The 23,211-nt window shown below is 46.0% G+C and overlaps 1 protein-coding gene across 1 annotated transcript in view; it reads left to right on the forward strand.

Moving 5' to 3' along the window:
* Window positions 1–687: 687 nt before the first annotated feature.
* LOC308369167 (RNA-binding Raly-like protein) overlaps window positions 688–23,211 on the forward strand; it is a gene marked incomplete at its 5' end in the record, with an annotated part of 48,619 nt that continues 26,095 nt past the window's right edge. Inside the window, 2 exons of the mRNA XM_080843511.1 lie at window positions 688–852; window positions 5,511–5,623. Coding sequence (XP_080699637.1) covers window positions 688–852; window positions 5,511–5,623 — 278 coding nt within the window. The remainder of the gene's footprint in view (window positions 853–5,510; window positions 5,624–23,211) is intronic.

Below are 23,211 nucleotides of genomic sequence, written 5' to 3' on the forward strand. Positions count from 1 at the left end.
CAAACACATACACACACATACAAACACATACACGCATACAAACACACATACACACACATACGGCTGTCAGCATGTTAACACATTCTTTTAGTTTCACTCTCTCACACATAAACACACACACACTCACTCACACATAAATAACCACACACACACACTCACAAACACTTAATTTTTCTCTCATGCACACACACACGCAAACATGCACTCACAAACACATAAACACACAAACACACACGCATGCTCTCTATCATTCATCCACAAACACACACCCATCAGAAATGTTCATGTTTACCCAGGCCATCTCACACCCTGACACCTCGGCTCATATCACACGCTGTCTCCACGCCTCATCCTTCAGCCTGTCGACACTCTCTCTGGGGTCAGGGGTCGCAGGGCGGGGCTGAGCTGGGAGTTCAGACCCACGGGGCAGGCCAGCCAGCTCCCTCTCTCCCCCAGTGTGACGCCCCCATCCATCAGCCTCCAGCACAGACAGCGGGCTCAAGTGTGTCCCCCTGCTCAGTGGAGAGGGGTGACAGAACAAAGGAAATGAAAGTGACCAAATGAGAGCGAAAAGGGGGGAGAAAAAGAGAAAAAGCGAGAGATGGAGAGAGAGGGGAGAGAGGTTAAGAAAAGGCCAAAGACACAGAATGTGACATACAGTGAAATTGAGTATCAAAGACCCCAAGGATGAGTGAGACTAGAAAGAGAAGGAGCTCCAGCTGTGTGATGAGAGGCGGGGTGGCACGCGGGAGCCCGGTTCTGGAAGAAAAGAATCCCAGAGACTCAGGTGCTGCCGATGTCGCAGCCTGTCTGCGCGGCTCCCCCGAGACCCACTACAGGCACGGCGAGAACGTCGGCTCAGAGAGGCTCTGGATGTGTACGCTGAGTGAAATGTTGCTGAAATGTCTCCGTTTGTAGTGAACTGAAATATTCAGCAGATCTGGGAATTCCCAGTGTGCCTTTCGCGTGTCACGGCTAATCCGAAGAATATTGCACTGAAAGTATGTTATCCATTTTTAAAAATTCTTTTAGTCCTCTTTCATGTTTGGATATTCCAGGCCTGTGCTTTATGTGAGCACTGTTCCTTTGTGGGCTCAGCAGGAACATTTGTCCTTTATAAATATCCGACCTTGTCTGTGGGGATGTTTGGGGATTTGGGTCAATCAAGTGTGGAATTCCACAGAGGGTTGCAAATCGGACCCGAAATCGGGCCTGCAGCGAACCTCCAGACTGGCTGGAGAGAGAGAGAGAGAGAGAAAGAGAAAAAGAGAGAGAGAGAGAAGAGGACAGCAGACACACACAGTCAGGCCTGGCATGGGCTGTGTGGATTCTGGGTGCTCTGTACCCATGAACATGACCCATATGCTCTCCACTCTGTTCCCTTACCGGCAACCGCAAAACGGCTATACAGCGTAATCCAATGTGCCAAGCGCCTTCGTCAAAGTAAACCACTTGTTTTGGCCACTGACATTTTCGTAATTCTATTACAAGTTTCATTTTCTGTTGAAAAGCCCGATGGGATTACATTTTATAGCCATTTTGCGGTTGCCTGTTATAGTGTTCTAATACTACACTGATTTTGATCATTAATTGGCCTTAGTATTTAAAAATAGGGCCCATGGTGAAAAAAAATCCCAAATTATCTTTTAATAGTGGAAATTCTTAATTGGTAGACACAATCTTGAACCATCTCTTATCTCTCGTCTGAGAGTGTATGTATGTGGGCATGGTTCTGAATGTGAGTGTGTGTGTGTGCACTGTATGCGACTATTTGATATGTCTGCGCATGTTTGTGACAAGGTTTATAATGCTCACATTCACACTTTTTGTTTGTTTTGATGAATGATGTGTATAAGTGCTACCAATTACACCAGTTGTGAGAAATGTTCTCACCTCTGCTGCAGCCACGCTTGGCATCTGTCCCCGTTTCTGTCTGAGCTGCATTTGGCCACGTCCCATCACTCTGGCCTCTCAGAATCTGACAGCGCAACGCTTTACAGTGAAATAATTTATCCTCTCACTCTCCCTCTCTCCCCCTATATTTCTCTCTCTGTCATATTCTCTGGCACACACACGCACACACACACACGCACACACTGGTCATTTGTCCTGTCAGAGGCTCACGGGTATTTCTGTCCTTCTGGACCATTCCGCTGCCATGCTGTCATCTGTTTTCACTACAGCAGGAGGAGACAACAGGCAGCCCTGGCCGGACAAGCTGAGAGCCTGTAATAATAGGCCAGGCTCCATCTGTCGCATGCTGGAGGAGAAACAGAGGGGGGGGGGGGGGGCAGAAATCAGAGGAGAGAGGTTTAGAGGAGTGCTGAGACCGCACTCAAACTGGTGTGTGACTCCATGAAGACTGACAGAGGGTGGCTGCTCTCCCTCTTTGACCCTCCCAGAAGAAGCCCAAGAGAAAAACCCTTTGCTTTAATGAATGTTACTTTGCACTGGGCTCCCATTACCATTCCAGCGTGACCCACCCAGGCCCTGGCCCTGGCCTTGCGTTTCAGGGTGATGATGAATGGGGTGTGTAGAGCCCACTGGCGAAACGCTTAGGTGGAGAGAGAGCCCCAGAGAAGGTGGATCCTGGTATTAGGGAACCCCCCCCCCCCCGCCGAGAGCAGGCACTATGGGTCCTTGCCCCAGGCACACATGCAGAGTCGGGGGGCATGATTGGGCACTGGGCAAGCTTGAGGCAACCCAGCTGGTATTTACGCCTAGAAGCAGCCCCCCCCCCCCACTGATGAGTCACCCTACCCCCAGCATGGCCCTTCTGTGGCCTTTTTACAGAGCTGGACCAGAGCTTGCTTGGCCCTGGATGTTTATGGGACTCGTCAGTGCGCTGGTTTTTACTGCTGACCGCTCAGAGTTTCCATGAGCAGGCCGCTCGCCTGGACTGCCCTTTAGGCTGGGATTACCTCTGCATCGCACATTCCACACCCAGTGCCAGCGAGAAAGAAAGACAGAGAGGGATAGAGAGAGAGAGAGGGAGCACAAGAAAAACAACACCCTCACACGAGACGGGAGAAATTGAAACTGTTGACTTGAGACTGTATTCCGCTCGTTACTCCTCTAAAATCCACAACTGGGAGTTCCAAACCCCTGTTGTTGCCTTTCACAGCCATACAGAACAAGAGCATGAGCACACATACTTTTTTTAAGGTCCTGCTTGCTACTATACTTTTCCCATAATTCCACGGGGATACCTGGCCTGGGGAGGGGCGACAAGGTGAACTGACCGACGCCGACGTGAAAAGGTCTTGTCTCTTTCGGGTCAGTGGTGACAGTGAAAGGAGAGGGCGAATGCATCCGAGCGTAATCCCTTTTTCTCTCCCCCCCCCCTCGCTTTATACAACCAAGCTGATCCCTTATCTGTCTCTGTCCATGCCTTTAGCTTATCACTGTATTGGGGGTAATGGAGTCATCCCTATCCACCAGTTCCAACATTCCCAGAGAGAGAGAGAGAGAGAGAGAGAGAGAGAAAAAGAGAGAGAAAGAGAGAGAAAGAAAGAGAGGGAGAGAGCGGGAGGGAAATGGAGAGAGAGAGACAGACAGACAGACAGACAGACAGACAGACAGACAGACAGACAGACAGAGAGAGAGATGGAAAGAGGGAGATGGAAAAGAAAGAAAGAAAGATGTATAGAGTGACGGAGAGAGGGAAGGAGAGCCAGGTTGAATAAGTAAGGGAGAGAAAGAAAGAGAGATAGAGAGCGAGAGGGAGGGAAGGAGAAGGAGAGGGAAGGGAGCAAGCTGCTCTGTACACTGTTTGGCCCCCGGTGTGAACAATCCATCTCAAATTGATCTCACAACTGACTGCGGCGGGGCTCTCCGAATCAATCTCAAATTGATCTCAGCGCCAGAGGTGGGGAAAACTAGCAGCAGACCTTATCAAAAATATTGTGGTGTTGGGTGAATCTGACAGGGAAACTTATCACAGAGTAGCCCAGGAAATGGGCTCCTAGACCCCCAGGCATTCAGACAGGACAGTCCCAACTGCTCGGCATCTAACGTAGCCTACACAAGCAGGCATGGATGCATGCACATATAAACAAACACACACACACACATACACACACACACACTCTCTCACACACACACACACACACACACACACACACACTCACACACACACACACACACACACTCACACACACACACACACACACACACACAATTGAACATGCAAGTATATCTCATGCCCCACTGCACACATGCTATTTTGCCCTGAAATACACCCCCATTCCAAAGACACACACACACACACACACACACACACACACACACACACACACACATGATCATAAGAACACACAGAGACATAAACACACTGTTGATGCAGCGCCATAGCCCTGCAGCTCTTGATACACACATCTATCATTGCCGCCTCACTAACACTGAGAGAGCTAGTGGGGGAGCTCACAATAGCCCACACGAATAGCCCACCACAAACACGTCCACTCACACGGCTTATTCATTCACTCTCACATAGGGGCCACAGACACTGGCACACACATAATGACACATCTACAGAAATCTACAATCCAAATAAATCAATGCCAAAACAACGCAAGCTGTATGCCTTTCTCCCTCTCTCTCTATCTGTTCTACAACCCCCCCCCCCCACCACCCAACACACACACACACACACACACACACACACACACACACATCTCATTCTCTCTGTCACAATAGCTCACACATACCCGAGCACATCACACTCACACACCCATACCTTTAGGGCGCCATCTGATAGGTAGCTGGGAGATAGGAACACATTAAGCACTTTTAATCTGCTCAAAGCATTAGTCAAGTAATGGCCCTGGAGGTGGATGGATCGATAGAGACAGACATTTAGACCTGGAATTGGTACAAACAGCTTTTACTTCTTCAGCCTGGAAAAAAAAACAGAAACCCAGGAATAAACAAATAAAGCCGTTCGGTTCCTCCCCAGAATACAAATGTTCAGGAGTAAAAAAAAAAATCAATACCACCAGAGAGCAGTGACTGAGTGAATGTTGTTAAGGGAAAAAAGCATTTGTTTTTTTGGCGGGTGGTATAGAAGCCTATCTCAAATCACCCTCCTAGCATAGCCTGCTGTGGCCAGGGAACGGGTCTCTTAGGGTAGCACAAAGTAAGCCTCGTCCATCAGAGTAACTAGCCAGACTACCTCATGAGAGCAGTGCAGATGAATGGTGATAGTTCACACATACAAAAAAGACATATCGGCGCAACACATTGGCCTGGCAGGGCCACTCTTAAAATGGCTCCCTCTCCATCACCCCTGCAGTGCTCTGAGTGAGTGACCCAGAGCAGGCAACACATTCCACTCCACTTCAGGAGATTTGTTTCCTTGCCTGTGCCCTCCTGAGACCCCCCCACTTTTTTTCTTGGAATCCGGCCTCGTTTTTATTACGGCCTCAAACGTGGCCGGTCTCCGGTCTGTGCAGGAACTTTCAGTGCTGTCGAGCCCTCTCCCATGCTCTCCCAGCCTGTGTTCCTCCAAGGTTCCCCTGGTTCTTGTGAGGGAAAGGCGCAGTGGAGCGTCTCAGTCGGGGGCCAGTGCTGAGCTGAGCTGCACACCCCGGCGTGTAAAAAGCGGCCAGTCAGCAGAGAGCCGGTAATAGAGGTTAGCCCAGGTTTAAAGACTCTGTTATTGGCCGGTGACACTTTCAGCGGTGGGTCAGGGAGCGAGCCTGTGTTCTCCCGGCACCCCGGGGTTGCCGCTATCAACAGCCCCCATCAGTGTTGCTGTGTGTTCAAGACCACAGCTTGCACCCTAGGGGGATATATCATCCTCCTGGAGGTATATGAAAGTGCGTGTGTGTGTGTGTGTGTGTGTGTGTGTGTGTGTGTGTGTGTATGTGTGTGTGCCCGGCAAGACTGATATTCCCAGGACAGAGATGATAAATCATTGGGCTCTGGGAGAGCTGAACTGTCTTTTTAGGGTCCGATGGACCTGGGCTACAGGGAGTTGCCTGCTTCAGCTTCGGACTGAAGGTACATGTGTAGAAGGAAAGGTGATATTTCTACTAAATCTTTTTAGAAAAATACAAAGAAATATAAAACATTTTTTTTTTTTTTTTTTTTTTTTTTACAATTATCCCAACTGCAGACATCGTATGTGTCTCTTACACACAGGGATGCCCACACCGAGACAGAACCAAGGAACATGACAGCATGTCCATGAAAGGAAACTGACGAATGTTCCCTCACACACGTATGAGCTGCTGTGTGATGGATCACTGGGGGATCTTAATGGAGTTGCTCAGCTGAAAGTGAGTGTTTGGAGTGGAGTGGAGACAGCTGGGGGTTGGCACTGTGTGTGTGTGTACCCCTGTATGTGGTGCATGGTTAGAATATGTGTGTGTGTGTGTGTGTGTGTGTGTGTGTGTGTGTGTGTGTGTGTGTGTGTGTGTGTGTGTGTGTGTGTGTGTGTGTGTGTGTGTGTGTGTGTGTGTGTGTGTGTGTGTGTGTGTGTGTGTGTGTGTGTGTGTGTGTGCATGGACGTATGTATGTGGCGGGTTCCTATAAGTGCTGGGGACCTAGATGGGATTTTATACAATTCTTCTTCACTGGGCTATTGCATTGTTTGCCACAGCTATTATGATGAGCGTGAACCCGAATACAAAGGCATCACATTTCATAAGTAACATGGACTGTGTAGGGCTTTAGAACTTAAATGTTAAAAAATCCCAAAAACAAGTAGGATGTATCTGTCGATTAGTGGTCAGTGGACACAGAACTCAGCAGTAAGAGAACCTTATACCCTGAAACTATAAGACATGTGATTGATTGATTGATTGATTGATTGACCTCTGGTGTCCGAAGGAGCAGGTTCAAGTCCAGCGAGGGACAGTGCATGTTAAAATGAAATCACATAGCGAGCAGCCCATTAAGTCACCTGTACATTTTGTGTACGGATGATGCCCAAACATTAAGTCCTGGTCCACAGACATGTGGTCCATGTATCACACAGTTAAGTCCACTGTTATTTTGGTAGTGAAGCATACTGTATGCAAGACATGATGGACTACTAGATAGCTAGTCAGAGATTAGCAGGGCACATAAACATAGCATCCCACTGGGGGTTCATCAAAGAATAGTTACTTTTTAACACTAATGTTTGACACAACATCCATTTTCGTGGATGAATTTGATGTTCATCTATCAACTGGTGATTAAGCACTTTGTTTGAGAAGCTTTCTATTCATTGTAGTGAGATTTCATTTTCAGTTGTCAAAAGTGGTGGGGACAAAACTGGTGATTGCAGAAAGCAGCTAAAATGTCCCCAATGTCCCCAGTGTACCAAACGTGGAGGACGCCTGTGTGTGTGTGTGTGTGTGTGCATGCTTTGCATGCATGCCTTTGTGTGTATGTCGGTGCGTGTGCGTCTGTATATATGTGTGTGTGTGCGTGTGTATATGTTTGCATGTGTGTACGTGTGTGTATGTGTATGTATGGGTGTGTGTGTGTGTGCATGTCCCTGTAGGTTTCCCTTACTCTGGAATCATTCCACTCAGCCCTGTCAGATTCGTCTCTGATTGGTCGTGTCTCACTGGGCTTGGCTAACACTAATGGACTCCCTCTCACTGCACACCCAGTCCTCCTCCTGGCACTGGCCTGACACTCACTGGCCACACCGAGGAGGAGGAGGAGGAGAGATGACGGGGCCAGGTCAAAGAGGAGCACTTGTTCTATCTCACTGGGGAGAGGAGAGGAGAGGATATCCTCTGAGACAGAGCAGGGGAGGTAGCTGGGTGCGGAGGTGCACTGGGAGTGGGACATGTCTCAGTGTGCCGTGCTCATCTTCGGCACTACACTATCACATCACAGCTGATGGCCTGCTTTCGGGGGAACAGAAGGCTGGTTTGATCCAGCATTTGGCATCGTTCCCTTTGCTCTAGAAAGTCCCTCCTGCTCCCTGCATTTTCTAGTAATATCAGGTCAGATTGGGCTCTTCAGCATATGTGGTCTTTGTTTACCATTCTGTGGGTTTCACTCGAGTGTGCATATGTGGTCTTTGTTTACCATACTGTGTGGCTCACTCGAATGTGCATACGTGACACATGCACATGTGCCATGGCTATGTGTGTGTGTGTGTGTGTGTGTGTGTGTGTGTGTGTATTCAGATGCCTATGCATATGCCATATGTTCGGTTAAAGGACGAATCAGCTAGGAGACTGACCTTTTTCTCCCGGGCCTGTGGCTGAGTCTCTTCTCTCGACAGCCCAGGTTATGTTAATTAATGCACACCGGGACGCAATCAAGCATGATCCCAGTTGACACTTGACCTCTGACCTTCCTCTCAGCATGGAGGCATGCACGCACACACACACACACACACACACACACACACACACGCACACACACACACACACACACACCTAACCCATCTCCATCACGCCTCTTTTAGAAGTGCCCTTTTGTCTTTTCCTCTCACGCTATTGCTGCATGCTTCATTTAACAGCGGTCAGAGCAGAGCAGCCTGTTAATGATTGGACAGCAAACACACACACACACACACACACACACACACACACACACACACACTCACACACACTCTTACACACAAAGAGCTTGAGTTATATTTACAGTTATTTCCATGGATATGCTTTTCACATCCTGCTTATACACAGAGCTGCCCTACCTCACTGACCCATGCAAACTGCACGTCTGTGAGAGTGTATGTCACATTTACACAGTGTGTCTACCCACAGCTGGCCAAATTAAACAGAAAACAGAGCCACACAGAAACGCTCTTGCCCTCACACACAAAGACACACACACACACACATACATGAATGCATGCAAGCACACACACACACACATGCACACACACACATTCCCGCACACACACACAGATTAGCGCAGCTATTAGGTTTCCGCTCAGTACATTTGCATATCAGTGCGGGAGAGGTAACCTGAGGGTCAGCCATCTTTGTAGAAGTGGTTCTGCCGCATTAGCCTGCGAGACAGCATGAAGTTCATTTGATTTATCCCGGTTTAATGGCTGTTATTAACATGCATTATGTGTTTTTGTTCATCGGGGAGTGTTTGCCCGCCTTTGATTTTCATAACGGCGGAGTCGCGTTGGACGGCCCTGCTCTAATCTGTGAGGTAACCGGTGTGTGGAATTGAAGACCTTTGGGGTGTGCAGGAAGAAGTCTGCTGTGTCCTTGCCTTGCTCAGAGATCAGTGGAGAGCAGAGGGAAGGAGGAGGGAAGGGAGAGTGTGTGGAGGCAGCCACAGTAATGGAGGGGGCCCAGAGTAGTTTTCAAAGGCTCTTTTAAGGAAGTGTTTTTGTGTTTCAGTTCTTTCAGTGTTTTTGAAAAGGCGAGTTTTCTCTCTTCTCTGTGAGTGCTGATGAATGTTTGTGTGTATTTGTATGTGTGTGTGCGCTTTACATTTTTGCATTAGCATAAACGTGTGAATAGTATAGTGTTTAAATAGCTGTGTTTGAGACCCGCGATAACACGGGATAGCATTGTGTGTCAGTGTGTATCTGATTCCATCTATGGGTCTGTTTGTGTATGCCTGTATAAGTCTGTTGCTGAGTCTGTGTGTGTGCCCCTGTGTATGTGTGTGCATGCAGTGATGCTGTGTGAATCATTAGGGCGATGAGTAGAGCTCAGCTGCTCAGGCTAGGTGCTGAGGGTACAGGGGGGTACAGGGGGGGACAGGGGGCTTATAGATGAGTTTGGGGAGCTCTCCTGGGCACAGGTCAGAGCTGCCTCCTACCAGGACCACAGACACCTCTCTGAGGTTGAGCGAGCAAATGTCAGACCTGCCAATCAAACGCTAAGCCCCGGCCAGGTCTCCGGAGGTAGCCGTGATTGGCAGGTCATTATTCCTCCTGAACCACCACCCCCCCTCCATCCACCCCCCATTCTCACTCTCGCCCTTTCCCCAGTGCTCAGCACTGTCTTCTGCTCTCTCCCTCTTAAAGGGGCAATGTCATCTGAGGGGCAGGCTGGCATCCCATTTCCCTTTTAAATCAGAGCTGATTTGACACCACGGTGGCTTAGAACACTTACCGAGCCTGTGAAGGATCTCACTTAATAGAACAATTTTCCACCATGGGAGGTCATGAAAGTAAATAGTTAGGAGGGCGACACTCCATGTTCATTATATTTTTGCTTTGACTCGGTGCATTAATTTTGGTTCACACAGCACAATGAACGGTAATGAGTCCCTTTGATCTCTGGGCTCCCCTCTCTTTAGCTTAGCGCCTGGCTCAGCACTTCACACAATGAAGCAGCTCCCAAACTCTGACACCACCCGTCTGAAGACCCCCGCGCTATACCGTATAATCCTGTGCCAAAGCGCTTGACTGGTGTGACTTTGGTCAGTCTGTCGCCATGGTTACATCTTTGCGGAGCCCTCAGATGAGCCCTCTACCTTTTTTCCTTTCTCTCTGTGTTTTACTCTTCCTCTGTCTTGTTTCTAATGTTTTGATTGTTTCTACTTGTTTCTTTTGTCTATTTATCTCTTCCATCCTTCTTCCTTTCTTTCTTTCTTTCTTGCTTTTTAATCTTTTAATTTCATATCTCCACCTGCTTTCTCTACCTCTCCTCTTCTCCCCTCCCTTTTCTATTGTTTATCCTTCTCCCTTTCTTTCATTTTTCCCTGTCTTCCCCCATTTAAGAAAAATCACGCTAGTCTTCCTCATGCCCACCCAAGTGCACTAACTCCTGGGCCTAATCTGGCTTCTCTCTGCAGGCTCAGCCAAAACACGAACGAGTGAGAGACTGTTTTGCGCTTTAATCCCTGTTATTCAGGACTGCTGTCCCCCTACCCCCACTGAGTTAGAGCGTGAGTCATCCTGAGGGGCGGAGAGGAAGGTAGCGGGAGGTCTGTCGGATTAGTAGGTGTGCTTGGAGAATTAAGAGTGGAGGTGGCGTCTGCACTTTTTCTCTGACCTTGAGAACAGAGGCAGGAAGATACACCTGGCTTGACAGGAGAGGCTGTCTGTATTCAGATGGGGTTCTGTATCTTTATATTTTTAAAAGTGGCCACAGGCTGAGATTCCTGACATTTATATGTGCTGGTTTCTCTTGGATCAGTCACTGGCCCTGTTAACTCCGGAGTCAACTTTTATTGTATGATCTAACGTTATTTGCTCATCACCACATTATCAGGCATCTTGTCTTGTTGACAGTAAACATTTACCTTAAAAGCATCAGCATGTTCCATAGCAAACATTAAACTGCCATCATTTCCCCGAGGAGCTTAGAGGAGTCAGAACCGGGACAGAATTGGAACAGGGATCAACCTGGCACACACTACAAAAACATAGCAAAAGACTTAAACTGCAGTGTTTTATTTAGGGCATATTCACAGATGTGTTACATGGCTAAAATAGTTTCTTTGCACATGGCTTCTGTGATTAAGGCGAGGCTTTATGAGTTGGGAGGGTTTGATGGATGTTAGATTACATAAACAGCCACTAATAAATGTTCCAGTCCAACCCGCCCAATAAGACACGTAATTACAGAATGATTTACTGTCTGATGTCACAAACAGACTGTGCCTGAATCGCTCTCCCTCTGCCAAGCGAACGAATCACAAATAGGTGATGAGAGTGAGTGTGTGTGTGTGTGTGTGTGTGTGTGTGTGTGTGTGTGTGTGTGTGTGTGTGTGTTTTCATATGTTAGGGGGAAAACAGAATAGTTTAATTTCTTTTTTATTCAAAGCTTGTCAGGTTGTCAGTTATGTTTCAGACATTCGCATGCACATAGACAACTTATATGTCATGAAATTGTACACACATACACACACACACATACACACAAACACACACACACACACACACACACACACACACACACACACAAACACACACACACACACACACACACACACACACACACACACACACACACACACATACACATAGACAAAGGGAAATACAGATTCAAGCCATGTCTCATGAACACCTCTGCCTCATAGAGGCTAACTCCTTTGGACCTCCATCACATATCTCATATTCAGTTCCAAGAGCACATAACAGCAGTGTGAAAGAGAAGCTCTTGATCCGTTCATGCTCCGCTGATAGCTGGCTTTTGGCATTGTCAGAGGTCGCTGGACCCCTACTGAGAAAAGATTTTTTGCAGACAGTGTAGTATTCTCCCAGTCCACTTTGGCCAAGCTTCAAATGTCACGGCCGTACCAAACTTTTACCTTAGCCAACGTATAGCAGTCTACAGTGGCTCCGTCTTTCCCCTCAGCTCTCCATAAACACTCATAATGAAAGAGGCCCCAGTCCCTGGCAGAGCCGCTGATCGGGTGAGTCAGGTCTGTTTGATGAGATCTGACGTGTTCGACAGGAGGGCTGGCTCTCCCCTGAGACTAGGCTGGTCACGCCTCAGAGAAACACCTCGGCCGAGTCTCAAACGAGGTGGAGCTGAGGGGTTTATTACACAATGAGGAGTCTGAGTTTGCCTTGAAGCAGCAGAACATCAGGTTTTTAAAAAGAGCGTTGTCTACAGTGAAGGCATTATTATTCAGTTAATATGGGAAAGGAACAGGAGAGACAGGCTCTTATGGCTGTGACTTTATCTTGTCTCCTGGAGCAAGTTGGAGTCGTGCCAGAGGAGATTGAGGAGGAGATGCCTGGCTTATGAAGATGGCCTCACTTCAAACCCTGCCTCACCTCTCACACTCACCTCTGCGGAATAGCCTTGAAGAGGAAGAGGGGATAAAAGACAACAAAGAACGGGAAAAGAAGAGTGAAAGTTTTCCTCAAACACCCTCCTCCCCACTCCTCCTTGTAATCTCTTTTTCACACTTCCAAAGTCAGCTGAAGGAGGTGGGCTGCTGCTGCCTCCTCTTCCTCTGCGTGGTGTCTGCCACAGATGGTCTCCAGCGATGCATTCTAGCTGGACCCTCCCACACAACAAACATACTTCACTCTCTGGGATGATACTGATGTTAAAGCACTGTATGATTAATGGAGGAGCACCCTTTCCAGGTCCTGGAAAAACCCACACAGATGGATGTGCGTGTATCTGCCCATAGCCTTCGCTAACTCTGTTTGTTGATCTTCTTGTTTTTGTTTGTGTTTTGTGGTTTATTCTTATCATTTTTTTTATAGATGAGTGGGTTAAGGTGAACATTCACTTTTTGTGTTTCATCCTTGCATTGTCCTCTCCATGTTTGACAGAGAGATTAGCTTAATCTATCATTTAATCAGATTACCCCTGCAGGTGTGTCGCAGATGAATGCATGAATATTATCCACTTACTCGCATCTGTCACACTCCGCATTTATAATGACAATCCCCCCCTGCCTTCCCTCCTCCACACATGCACCTAAACCCCCCCCCTTTCCTCATCTCCCCCTCCCCACTTTATTTAATCTCAGTTTGCACCTGAAACCTGTGCTTGATTTGAAAGTCAGATTATGTTAACCCTCAACTCAAACAAGCCAAGGTTATCATCATTGCCGCCCCAGCTGGAGCGCCAATGGAAACCGAAATGTTGCATCGCGGTGGCCCCTTCTGGTGTGTCTGGGGGCGGTTATATGTGACAGGTTAATGTCCGGCATTTAGTATTCAGGGTGGGTAGGCGCAGACACACACACACACACACACACACACACACACACACACACACACACACACACACACAATGCAATCTGCCACCCACGGCTGCATTAAGAAGGTCCTCCAGCGCCACATGTGTCTCACACAGGTTCATTTTATATCGCGGCAAGGATCACGAGGTGGGCTGGACCAGTGAAGGAAAAGAGTGGGTGGCTTTATGACAGTTGCTTTACCATTATCACCTATATGCTCTCTCTCTCTCTTTCTTTTTCTCTCTCTCTCTCGCTCTCTCTCTCTCTCCCTCTCACTCTCTCCCTGCATCTCTCCATTTGGTCAGACAGATCACAGAAATGCAGTTCACTCCAGTGAGGTTGTTGTTTGTGTGATGGCACCACGTCCCTAAGCACCAAGGCAGTGTACCACTTTCTCTGACAGCTGCAGAAAACTTTGACTAATCCTCCCTAGACCCCACCTTGGTCCCTCCCCACCTGAATCACTCATTGGTCCAGTCCAACCCTGCTGCCCTGTGACAGCCTGACGCACACCTCTGTTGCCCAGGTTACTTTCCCAACTGTCAGTCAGTAGGGGGAGAGGATGTGACAGTCTGGCTGTTAATGATGTTGAGCCTGGAAGAGCAGCTGGAGAATTCAGCCAGGTAGAGTCTTGCTGGAGGGTTATTAGGTAAGGGAGCAGATAGGCATGGGGTGTGAGGATGAAGCATGATGGAAGTCGATGCTGTCGGGGAAGAGCAGTGGGATAGGGGGCAGAGGTGGAGGAACCCTGCTGGCCTCTGTGAATGAGCCTGATGGCCTGGAGAGAGAGAGAGAGCAGAGACCCGGGGTAGGTCAGCTGGGAGAGATAGAGCAGAGACCCGGGGTAGGTCAGCTGGGTGAGAGAGCAGAGACCCGGGGTAGGTCAGCTGGGTGAGAGAGCAGAGACCCGTGGTAGGTCAGCTGGGTGAGCTTGGTGAGCTCTGACTGAGTAATTACTGCTCTAGGCCTGTGGAAACCTGAAGTGTCAGCGTCACCATACTCCCTGAGCATGAGTGTTTGTGTGAGCGTGGTAGGGATGGGGTGATGGAGGACATATATCTTCATATGTGGGCCTGTAATTGTAGGTGGATGTGTATGTTCTGTGTGTTTTTGCACTTTTGTGTTTTCTGTGTGTGTGTTTATTTCAGCAGGCATGCTCCCCTACTTTATTTATTTCCACATCCATTTGCAAAGCTACTTGTGTTTGTGTGTTCTCCTTATGTGCTCACTGCCTGGCCTTTCTCATGCAGACTCTAAATGGAGTCCAGTGCTCTGGTTTCATATTCTCCTCCCTCGCTCCGTTCCCCTTTTCCTCCTGCGTTTCAGAGCGTGACTTTCAGCTGAGTCTGCAGTGGCACATAAATTGGCACACCGCAGAACATTGCGGAACCGTCTAATTCTGTTTTATCAGTTGCCATTTTCCTTGGCTGCGAACGAGGGCCATTTGTCAGGGACATTTAGGCTTTAAAAGCCTCACATGATGCTTCTCCGGAATAAGAGGCCTTTGAAGTGTCCCTTAATGATTTTTTTTACATCTATAAAAAGGACTATAGAGCACAAGACCTCTGGTATTTGTGAGTGTGTTTTGATTGCATAGCTTCAGAGATGCACTCCTAAGATGGGATGCAGTGTGTTAAGATGCATTGATTGATTACTATGGATGGAGTTTCGTTGTAAAACCAAATCTGGTTTATCTGTCACTGTCAGAGTGAAACACTTTATTCCTGCAGCCAAAGTGGTTGGTGAAATAAAAAAGGTTCTGGAGGCACAAATGCAATCAGATATGCAGGCTACTTAACAGCACTGCATAGACATACTGAAGTGGGATATTTGTTCTTGCAGAAATGAATTTCGGCAGGACTAACTTAAAATAGGTATCCTTATAAAACAGTGCAATATTTGTTGTCTGTCACCATTTACCTCTGTCACAAGGCTGGGTCAGTGTATTCACTGTATATAAGTTAGTGTGATTGTCCTCTGCAGATTGCATTACATTGGCGTATCGACTTGCTTACCCAGGGGATAACGGCCATTGATTATTTTATCACATGACAGCCATTTATAAAACAGTTTTCCCTCTCTCTTTCTCAGAGAGCGATCGACATAAATCTACTCCCTTCGGGGCTCTTCAGGTTAATGGTCTACCCCTAGCAACTGAAGGCACAGCCATAACACCATCTCACTCTTTTCCTGATCAATTTAATAATGTGATACTAATCTCATTGACTGGACTTCGTTCCCACCACATCTATTCATTCTCCTCAATGGCCTTCTCCAGTCACTTTCAATTACCACGGGATGCATCTCAACCCACTCCAGAGTAGCTGCAGGCATTTCTAAACAGTTTCTGTGTATGTTTGTGTGTATGTGTTTGCCAGAGTGTTTGTATATGTGGACGCGTGTGTGTGTGTGTGTGAGTCCTTGTGCAGGTGCAAAGCATTGTACAGGCTGCATTGTTTGTTCTGCCCGTGGCACTTTTCATCTCTTCCTGTCAACACACAGTCTGTCTTATATGAAAACACAAGTGTGAAGTTTCGACCGCGAGATGGACATAATTACTTCCCTGTAAATCAAATGAAATCGTCAATTGGGCTCCGTTCCGGTGGGTTCTCATTGGGTTATGAAGGAGCAGCCAGGTTACTATGTGTTGTCTTCTGCCTGCCGGTCCAGATGAAGATGGATCTCTCCCACTCAGCTCTCTGCCTTGAGCTGTTTTTCCTTTGCGGCTGGCTTGAGTTCTACTTGTACAGGACCGGTGGGTGTTTGGATCAATACAGCGTTGCCAGCCCCCTGTCAGCTCCGCTAACACCATGAACTGGTGGGGTGTGTTGTGCAACCACTCTGTGTGTGTGAGGCTGAATCCTATCCCATAGTTGCAGCGTTTGCGTAGAGTCGATGTTAAATGTCGCGTGGCTTGTTGGTGACAGGACACGTTGTTTAGTATGTGTATGTGAGTTCATGGCTCAGAGCAGATTGTCTCTGATGTTTTTTTTGTGTGTGTGTGTGTGTGTGTGAGAGAGAGAAAGAGAAAGAGACTGAATGTGCCTGAAATTGATTAATGATAATTAGCTAGTTTTCACACTCATAGTGGCCTGACTGCTCTGAATGACCAAGCATGAAATAGCTACAGCTAAGCCCTGCACACCGATCAATGGCCTTATATGTAACAGATCGATAGGACACAAGTGTGGGAGGCGACAATGCTGCAGTAAAAAAGGCTTTATATTGATATACACACTTTGTCCTTCTCACCAGGGACGTGACGGTTGACCAGTAAGTACAGCGGGAAATACACACACACACACACACACACACATATAGTATATATATATATATATATATATACTGTAAACACAGACACATGCCCATACACAAACAATCACACACACACATACATACACATCCATACACAAACACCTTAAGGCTTCCTACGAGTTGGCCTTACAGGTCCAGTAGTAATTGCCTCACTGATTACAGCCCCCCTGGTGTGGGTCGTCCAGCCTTTTTATGGATATTCTTAACAGCACATCTCTCGCATTGCCCTCTATCCTTCCTCCCCTCTGCCACTCTTCCTCCCTTTTTACTCCTTAAGCCTCTATTTACAGCCCAGTTTCCTCTCTGGCTCATCTCAAACATTTTGTAAGTCGATTTGTCATAATAATGAGGTCAATTTTCACAGTTTTTGCACTGCTTATTACTTTCTGTCACTGACGTTTGGTGAAACAAAAATGCTATCTTGAGTTTCTGCAAAACCATGCATAGACAAAGTGCTTGACTTTGGTGGATCTGGTAGGTGTATATAGATATTATAAGCAGTTGAAGGACATTTAGGCTGTTCCAAAGCCAAAAATCAAACTGCTGGAAAATACTTTCTAAATGTATTTTTAGTAGGTTTTTCATCAGTGTCCTTGCAAGACTTTTTCACCAAAGGTTTGTTTCCTTCTTGATTATCGAACTTTTTTCGGTGCTTTGATACATTATACTGTAGGGAGAGGAAGTGAGATAGGAGATGGAGATAGGAGGAATACTGAAGGAGCCAGAGCCATGGGCTAGATTTGGTATCTGATTCAGCCAAGCTATGATAAAGGGCTTTAGTGGGAAGCACATATGCTCCCCTCGGCTCATGATCATCGAGAGGGGGGGGGGGGGGGAAGAGAGAGAGAGAGAGAATGAGAGAGAGAGAAAGAAAGAATGAAATGATCAGTGATGTTTTTTTTAGCTCAACAAAATGGCAAAGCGTTATAGACATAATTAGAGACTAGGCTCAATCAGTGCGCATCAGCATTGTTTATATGGGGTCTATCACTAAAACCATCTGTGTGGATGGTAATGGCAGTGATGGTTGATCTTCAAGGCACGCTTTGGCAGCTGATCCAGTGCTGAAGGGTAACCGTAAGCAGGGTCGCTTCGAGGTCCATAATGGGGCTTATCAGCTCAGCATACACAATACCTAGGTCAGACACTCGCACCTCTCAGTCCTCCTGCGTGGACAGCTGGAACTCTGTATCAGACTGCATGACGGCAGCCCTTTCAGGGGGCTAGCTATTTTAAATCCGTAGCCTCTGACTCACCCAGAATGCCTCAATTTCCATCAATCTGCCGTCACTAACAGCTGAGCTGCTGACTACAGTTTAGATCGAACATTCTCCAGGGATCTGAACATTAGCTCATACACTGTTCTTTTGATATGACGTGGTATCAGACAATGACTGGTACAGACACTCATGAAATTAGTAGTAATGAAAAAACCCTGTCCACAGGAAACAGCATGCAACCATAATATTTGTGAGTCTGTAGCAGAAACCCCCTTTAATGCAAATTAAATGTACAAAGGTTGACAACAGTCAGCAGGTTCAGTGTCTTGTATTTTCTGACCATAGAATCACAATACCACTGAATAAGCTACTCTCATTGTATTCATTTATGTGAGGATTGACTGGCAGTGTACATTATTCATTAAGCGGGCCAGGAATGTGTATAACTAGCCATCTTGTATCTTTTGTATGTTCAGTATACATCAGACCTCAGGCTGTGAACTTAAATTTCATGTCTTTTATTTTTGGGATACTGCCATGACATAATCATGTGCTGTGAAAATATTATTTATACTCTATAATGAATTGTACAATATAATGCATTTCACAAAGAGCTCCCATATATAAGAAAACTGCATGAGTCCTTTGTCATCTTTTGCACATTTGAATACAAGGCAGCACATCTCACTGCAGCTGTCCCTGGTGCTGTAACGAGCCAAGAAATGGCAGTCAGCTCCCCACCCTGTTAAACCTCCCAAATTACCATAACAGCCCATCCCTGATGGTGCTGAACTCTACTGAACTCTCTTAAGCCTGATGTTCATTCAATGTCTTTTTTGTGTGTCTAGAGCTGGTCACAGAAGACACTGGGAGCTTTCAGGGGGCCTCAGTGAATGCCTACGGAGAGCATAGGGAGAATGTACCACACTAGGCCACCTGGAGTCACAAGGTATAGAGAGTTTGGTGGTAGTCAGAGAATATATAAAGAACAAAGGTAGGTGGCCATACTCAGAGTGGAAACCAAAGATTCAAGTGGAGGGAGGGGTGAATGAGTTGGGGGGCGGGGGGTACTGCATTGATAGTGGCTTGTGTAGCAGTGAATAGAAGCAGTGATGGATGACTCCGTCGACTCTTATTGTTAGGCTAGGGAGAGGCAGCAAGAGAGAGAAGGAGAAGGAGAGAGTGTGCAAGGGGTCCCTTTTTGTGTTATCACAGGAGTTAGGGACAGGTGCGGTCTCCATTCTTCTTCTTCTTGTCAGACAGCAGAAAAGAATGCAGCCAAGTCTTCAGCAACTTCCATTGAAGGGATGTTCCTACACTAGTGGAAGAAAGTCTCAGGAAGCCCACTTCTCAAAATAATGTTTGAAAACTCTGCTAAACATGTGCTTGAGAAGTAAGTTAGTTTATATTAGGCCTCCTTTGAAAACTAAATTCCTATAGAGCAATTTAATTGATAACCATTTAAGGCATTTATTGAGTTTCTCCAAAGCTGATATAAATCTGGTTATATAAGCCAGCATTATTATTCACATAATGTGCATAGACATACAACACATTCACTTTAGGACCACAGGGTTTAACATTTAACATGTTTAAAAATATTTGTCTATACTTGGCTTTTGAAAATCGAAGCTGACTAAATAGGGTATAAAAATACTGTCCACTACAACACAGACTTGATCGAGGTCACACTGGGCCTTTTCAGGCTAAACTGGCACTCTGAAACGAATAAGATTTAAAAGAAGTTGACAGTCAAATCAAAGTCTAGAACCGCGCTTGCTTAAGTGTTTGTGAAGTTTCACTACAGTTGCCACAGCAATGATAGGCGTAAAATATTTTAGCCAGTATTCTTTAAGTCATTGCCCGCACATCTCAGCCTTGGGATCGATGTATTTTCACAGTCAGACATTTACCATTTTGAGCTAGTTACAGACTTTCGCAGGTATAATAGTAATCCATTGTGTGATGCTGTTGGTACGAGTTGTTTTGAGAGATGCACTTTTGTTCTGTTTTGGAAATCTTTGAGATGATTCAAGAAATCTACAAAGTGAATGAGAAAAACGACACTGTGTGCGCGCGACGTATGTGTGTCTGTGTGAGAGAGAGCAGACTGTGCCCCCTGCTGTGTAGAGCTGGAGCTATATTCTGCCCTAGAGTCTGTACTGCAAATTAGGCCCACTAATAGAGCTGGAGAGCCTTGAAACAAGCACTGCTTGGCCGATTTATGCTTCTGTGTAGAATCTACGCCGTAGGTAAAGCATAGCTGTGTGCCGTGTGCCCCATGCCCTAGCCTGACGCTCGCATCCCCAGAAATGGAACGGCACATCGCGGCAACTTTGATTGGTTCACTCCCTCGACCCTTGGGTGTGTTGTAGGGATTGCACAGAATACTTAAGTAGCCTATACGAGTATTCGAGCAACTACACCAATTCTCGAGTTTCTGCATTAACATCAAGTGAACTGAAAAGAGACCTGTTTTAAATGTTGTTCACTGTAAGTGACTACACTTCCCATACTGCTTCGTCGATGAGTTGGTGTTTGTTTTGGATGGCACTGGATGGGCTCAGCCTCTCAGTACCGAACTCGTCTGCCTCTGTGAAATTATTGCCTACACCGTCCACGTTATAACCCCTCACAAGGATCTAAAGTTTTACACTAGCTCTCGCACTCTCTCTGTTTTCAGTTAAAGTCCTTGGTAAAGTAAAAGAAGAATGCCGACAGCATAATTACATTTTTTGGAAGTTCTTTGATTAAACAGACATATTTGTGATAAAATAAATGTGCAGCGTGAATGGATAAAATAAACGTGAGTTGTGGACGGATTTCTCAAGGATGTTGTCTGTCAATAGACTATATGTCTATTGTCAATGTCAACTATACTGTATATATATATATATATATATATATATATATATATGTTTATATATATATTATGGCATGCCGTTCAGGAAATTAACATTTGAATATACTGTATATATAAAAAAGTCTGAATATATATACAAAACTCTGAATATATATACAAAAGTCTGAATATATATACAAAAGTCTGAATATATATATACAAAAGTCTGAATATATATACAAAAGTCTGAATATACAGCCGCGGAAAAAATTAAGAGACCACTTCAAAATTATCAGTTTCTCTGGTTTTTCTATTTATTGGTATGTGTTAAACTAAAATGTACATTTTTGTTTTATTCTATAACCTACTGGCAACATTCCTACCAAATTTCAAATAAAAATATTGTCATTTAGATCATTTATTTGCAGAAAAATGACAATTGGTCAAAATAGCAAAAAAGATGCAGTGTCTTCAGATCTCGAATAATGCAAAGAAAACAAGCTCATATTCATTTTTAAACTACACAATATTAATGCTTTAACTTAGGAAGAGTTCAGAAATCAATATTTGGTGGAATAACCTTGATTTAAAATCACAACTTTCATGTGTCTTGGCATGCTCTCCACCAGTCTTTCACATTGCCGTTGGGTGACTTTATGCTACTCCTGGCGCAAGAATTCAAGCAGCTCGGCTTCTTTTCATGGCTTGTGACCATCCATCTTCCTCTTGATCACATTTCAGAGGTTTTTTATGGGATTCAGGTCTCGAAATTGGGCTGGCCATGACAGGTCCCTGATCTGGTGGTACTCCATCCACACCTTTACTGGCCTGGCTGTGTGGCATGGAGCATTGCCCTGCTGGTAAAAACACTTCTCAGAGTTGGGGAACATTGTCAGAGCAAAAGGAAGCAAGTTTTTCTTCCGGGACAACGTTGTACTTTGCCTGGCTGAGGTTTGTAAAAGACCATAAGGATTGAAAAAGCGGACTGGAGGGTCATCTTTTAAGTTCATCTTCTCTGAGTCCAATTTTCAGCTTTGCCCAACACATGGTCGTCTGATGGTTAGACGGAGACCTGGAGAGGCCTACAAGCCACAGAGTCTGGCACCTACTGTGAAATTGGACTCATCAGAGAAGACGAACTTAGAAGACCCTCCAGTCCGCTTTTTCAATCCTTATGGTCTTATGGCATGCCGTTCAGGAAATTAACATTTGAATATATATATACAAAACTCTGAATATATATACAAAAGAAAAATTTGACAGAATGTTCTACCTTGGGATACTGTAGAATGTTGGTCATTCATCTGAAAATATCCTCCTCCAGATTGTACAATGACTATTTCTCTGTAATCAAATCAAATCAAAAGTGAAAAAGCCAGACAAACTACATTTAAATACAAACACAACCATCTACAGAGTTTGGTGCTTTATTTTTTGCAACTACTATTGCAGTGTGATGCAGGCACACCTGTGCACATGTTTAAATGCTCACAACGGCGTAGGCTACGGCTTAGGATCTGAGTAGAGCATCGAACAACTACAAATCAGCCATCCACAGCCCAGCTGACACACACAAGTGTGTGTTTGCATCAGAAGATGTCAGCACTTTTCCTACAAAGCACTGCTTTACCTTGAAGGGGCGTGTGACAGTGCTTAACCTGCATTGAGCTGAGGCAGGCAGCATCACACACACACACACACACACACACACACACACACACACACACACACACACACACACACACACACACACACACACACACACACACAAACCCAGCCCCAGCCATCCCCCATGTATGAGCCCAGTTCACAGGACAGGTAGATTGATGCAGGGAGCCCGTGGCCACGTTAAGGAAGCAATAAGCGGAAAAATTCTTGCACGCCTAGCAGGAAATGTACACTTAAATCTAGGGGAGGGGGGAGAAAAACAGCATGGATGAAGCAGAGAGAGAGTGATGGCAGCTTTGCTGGTTCCACCTAGAGATTCTCTCTTTCTCTCTCCTTCTTTCAGTTACACACACCTTTTAAAGTATAGATGTACATCCAGGTGCATCATACACACACATACATGTAAACATGTAGACACACCCTTTTCCTGTATTAGATAAGTATAGGTAAACAGTAGACAAGGGGACTGTGAACTTTTGTTTGACTTTGTCTCTCATTTCCACTTGTTTGCTCGTATCTGCTTGGGGGATGTGATGTTGTGTGGCTCTGATTACCATCAGGTGCTCCCATCTCTTCCCAGTCAGA

This window comes from Sprattus sprattus, assembly GCF_963457725.1.
Source record: "Sprattus sprattus genome assembly, chromosome: 8".
In the NCBI taxonomy this organism is placed as follows: Eukaryota; Metazoa; Chordata; class Actinopteri; order Clupeiformes; family Clupeidae; genus Sprattus; species Sprattus sprattus.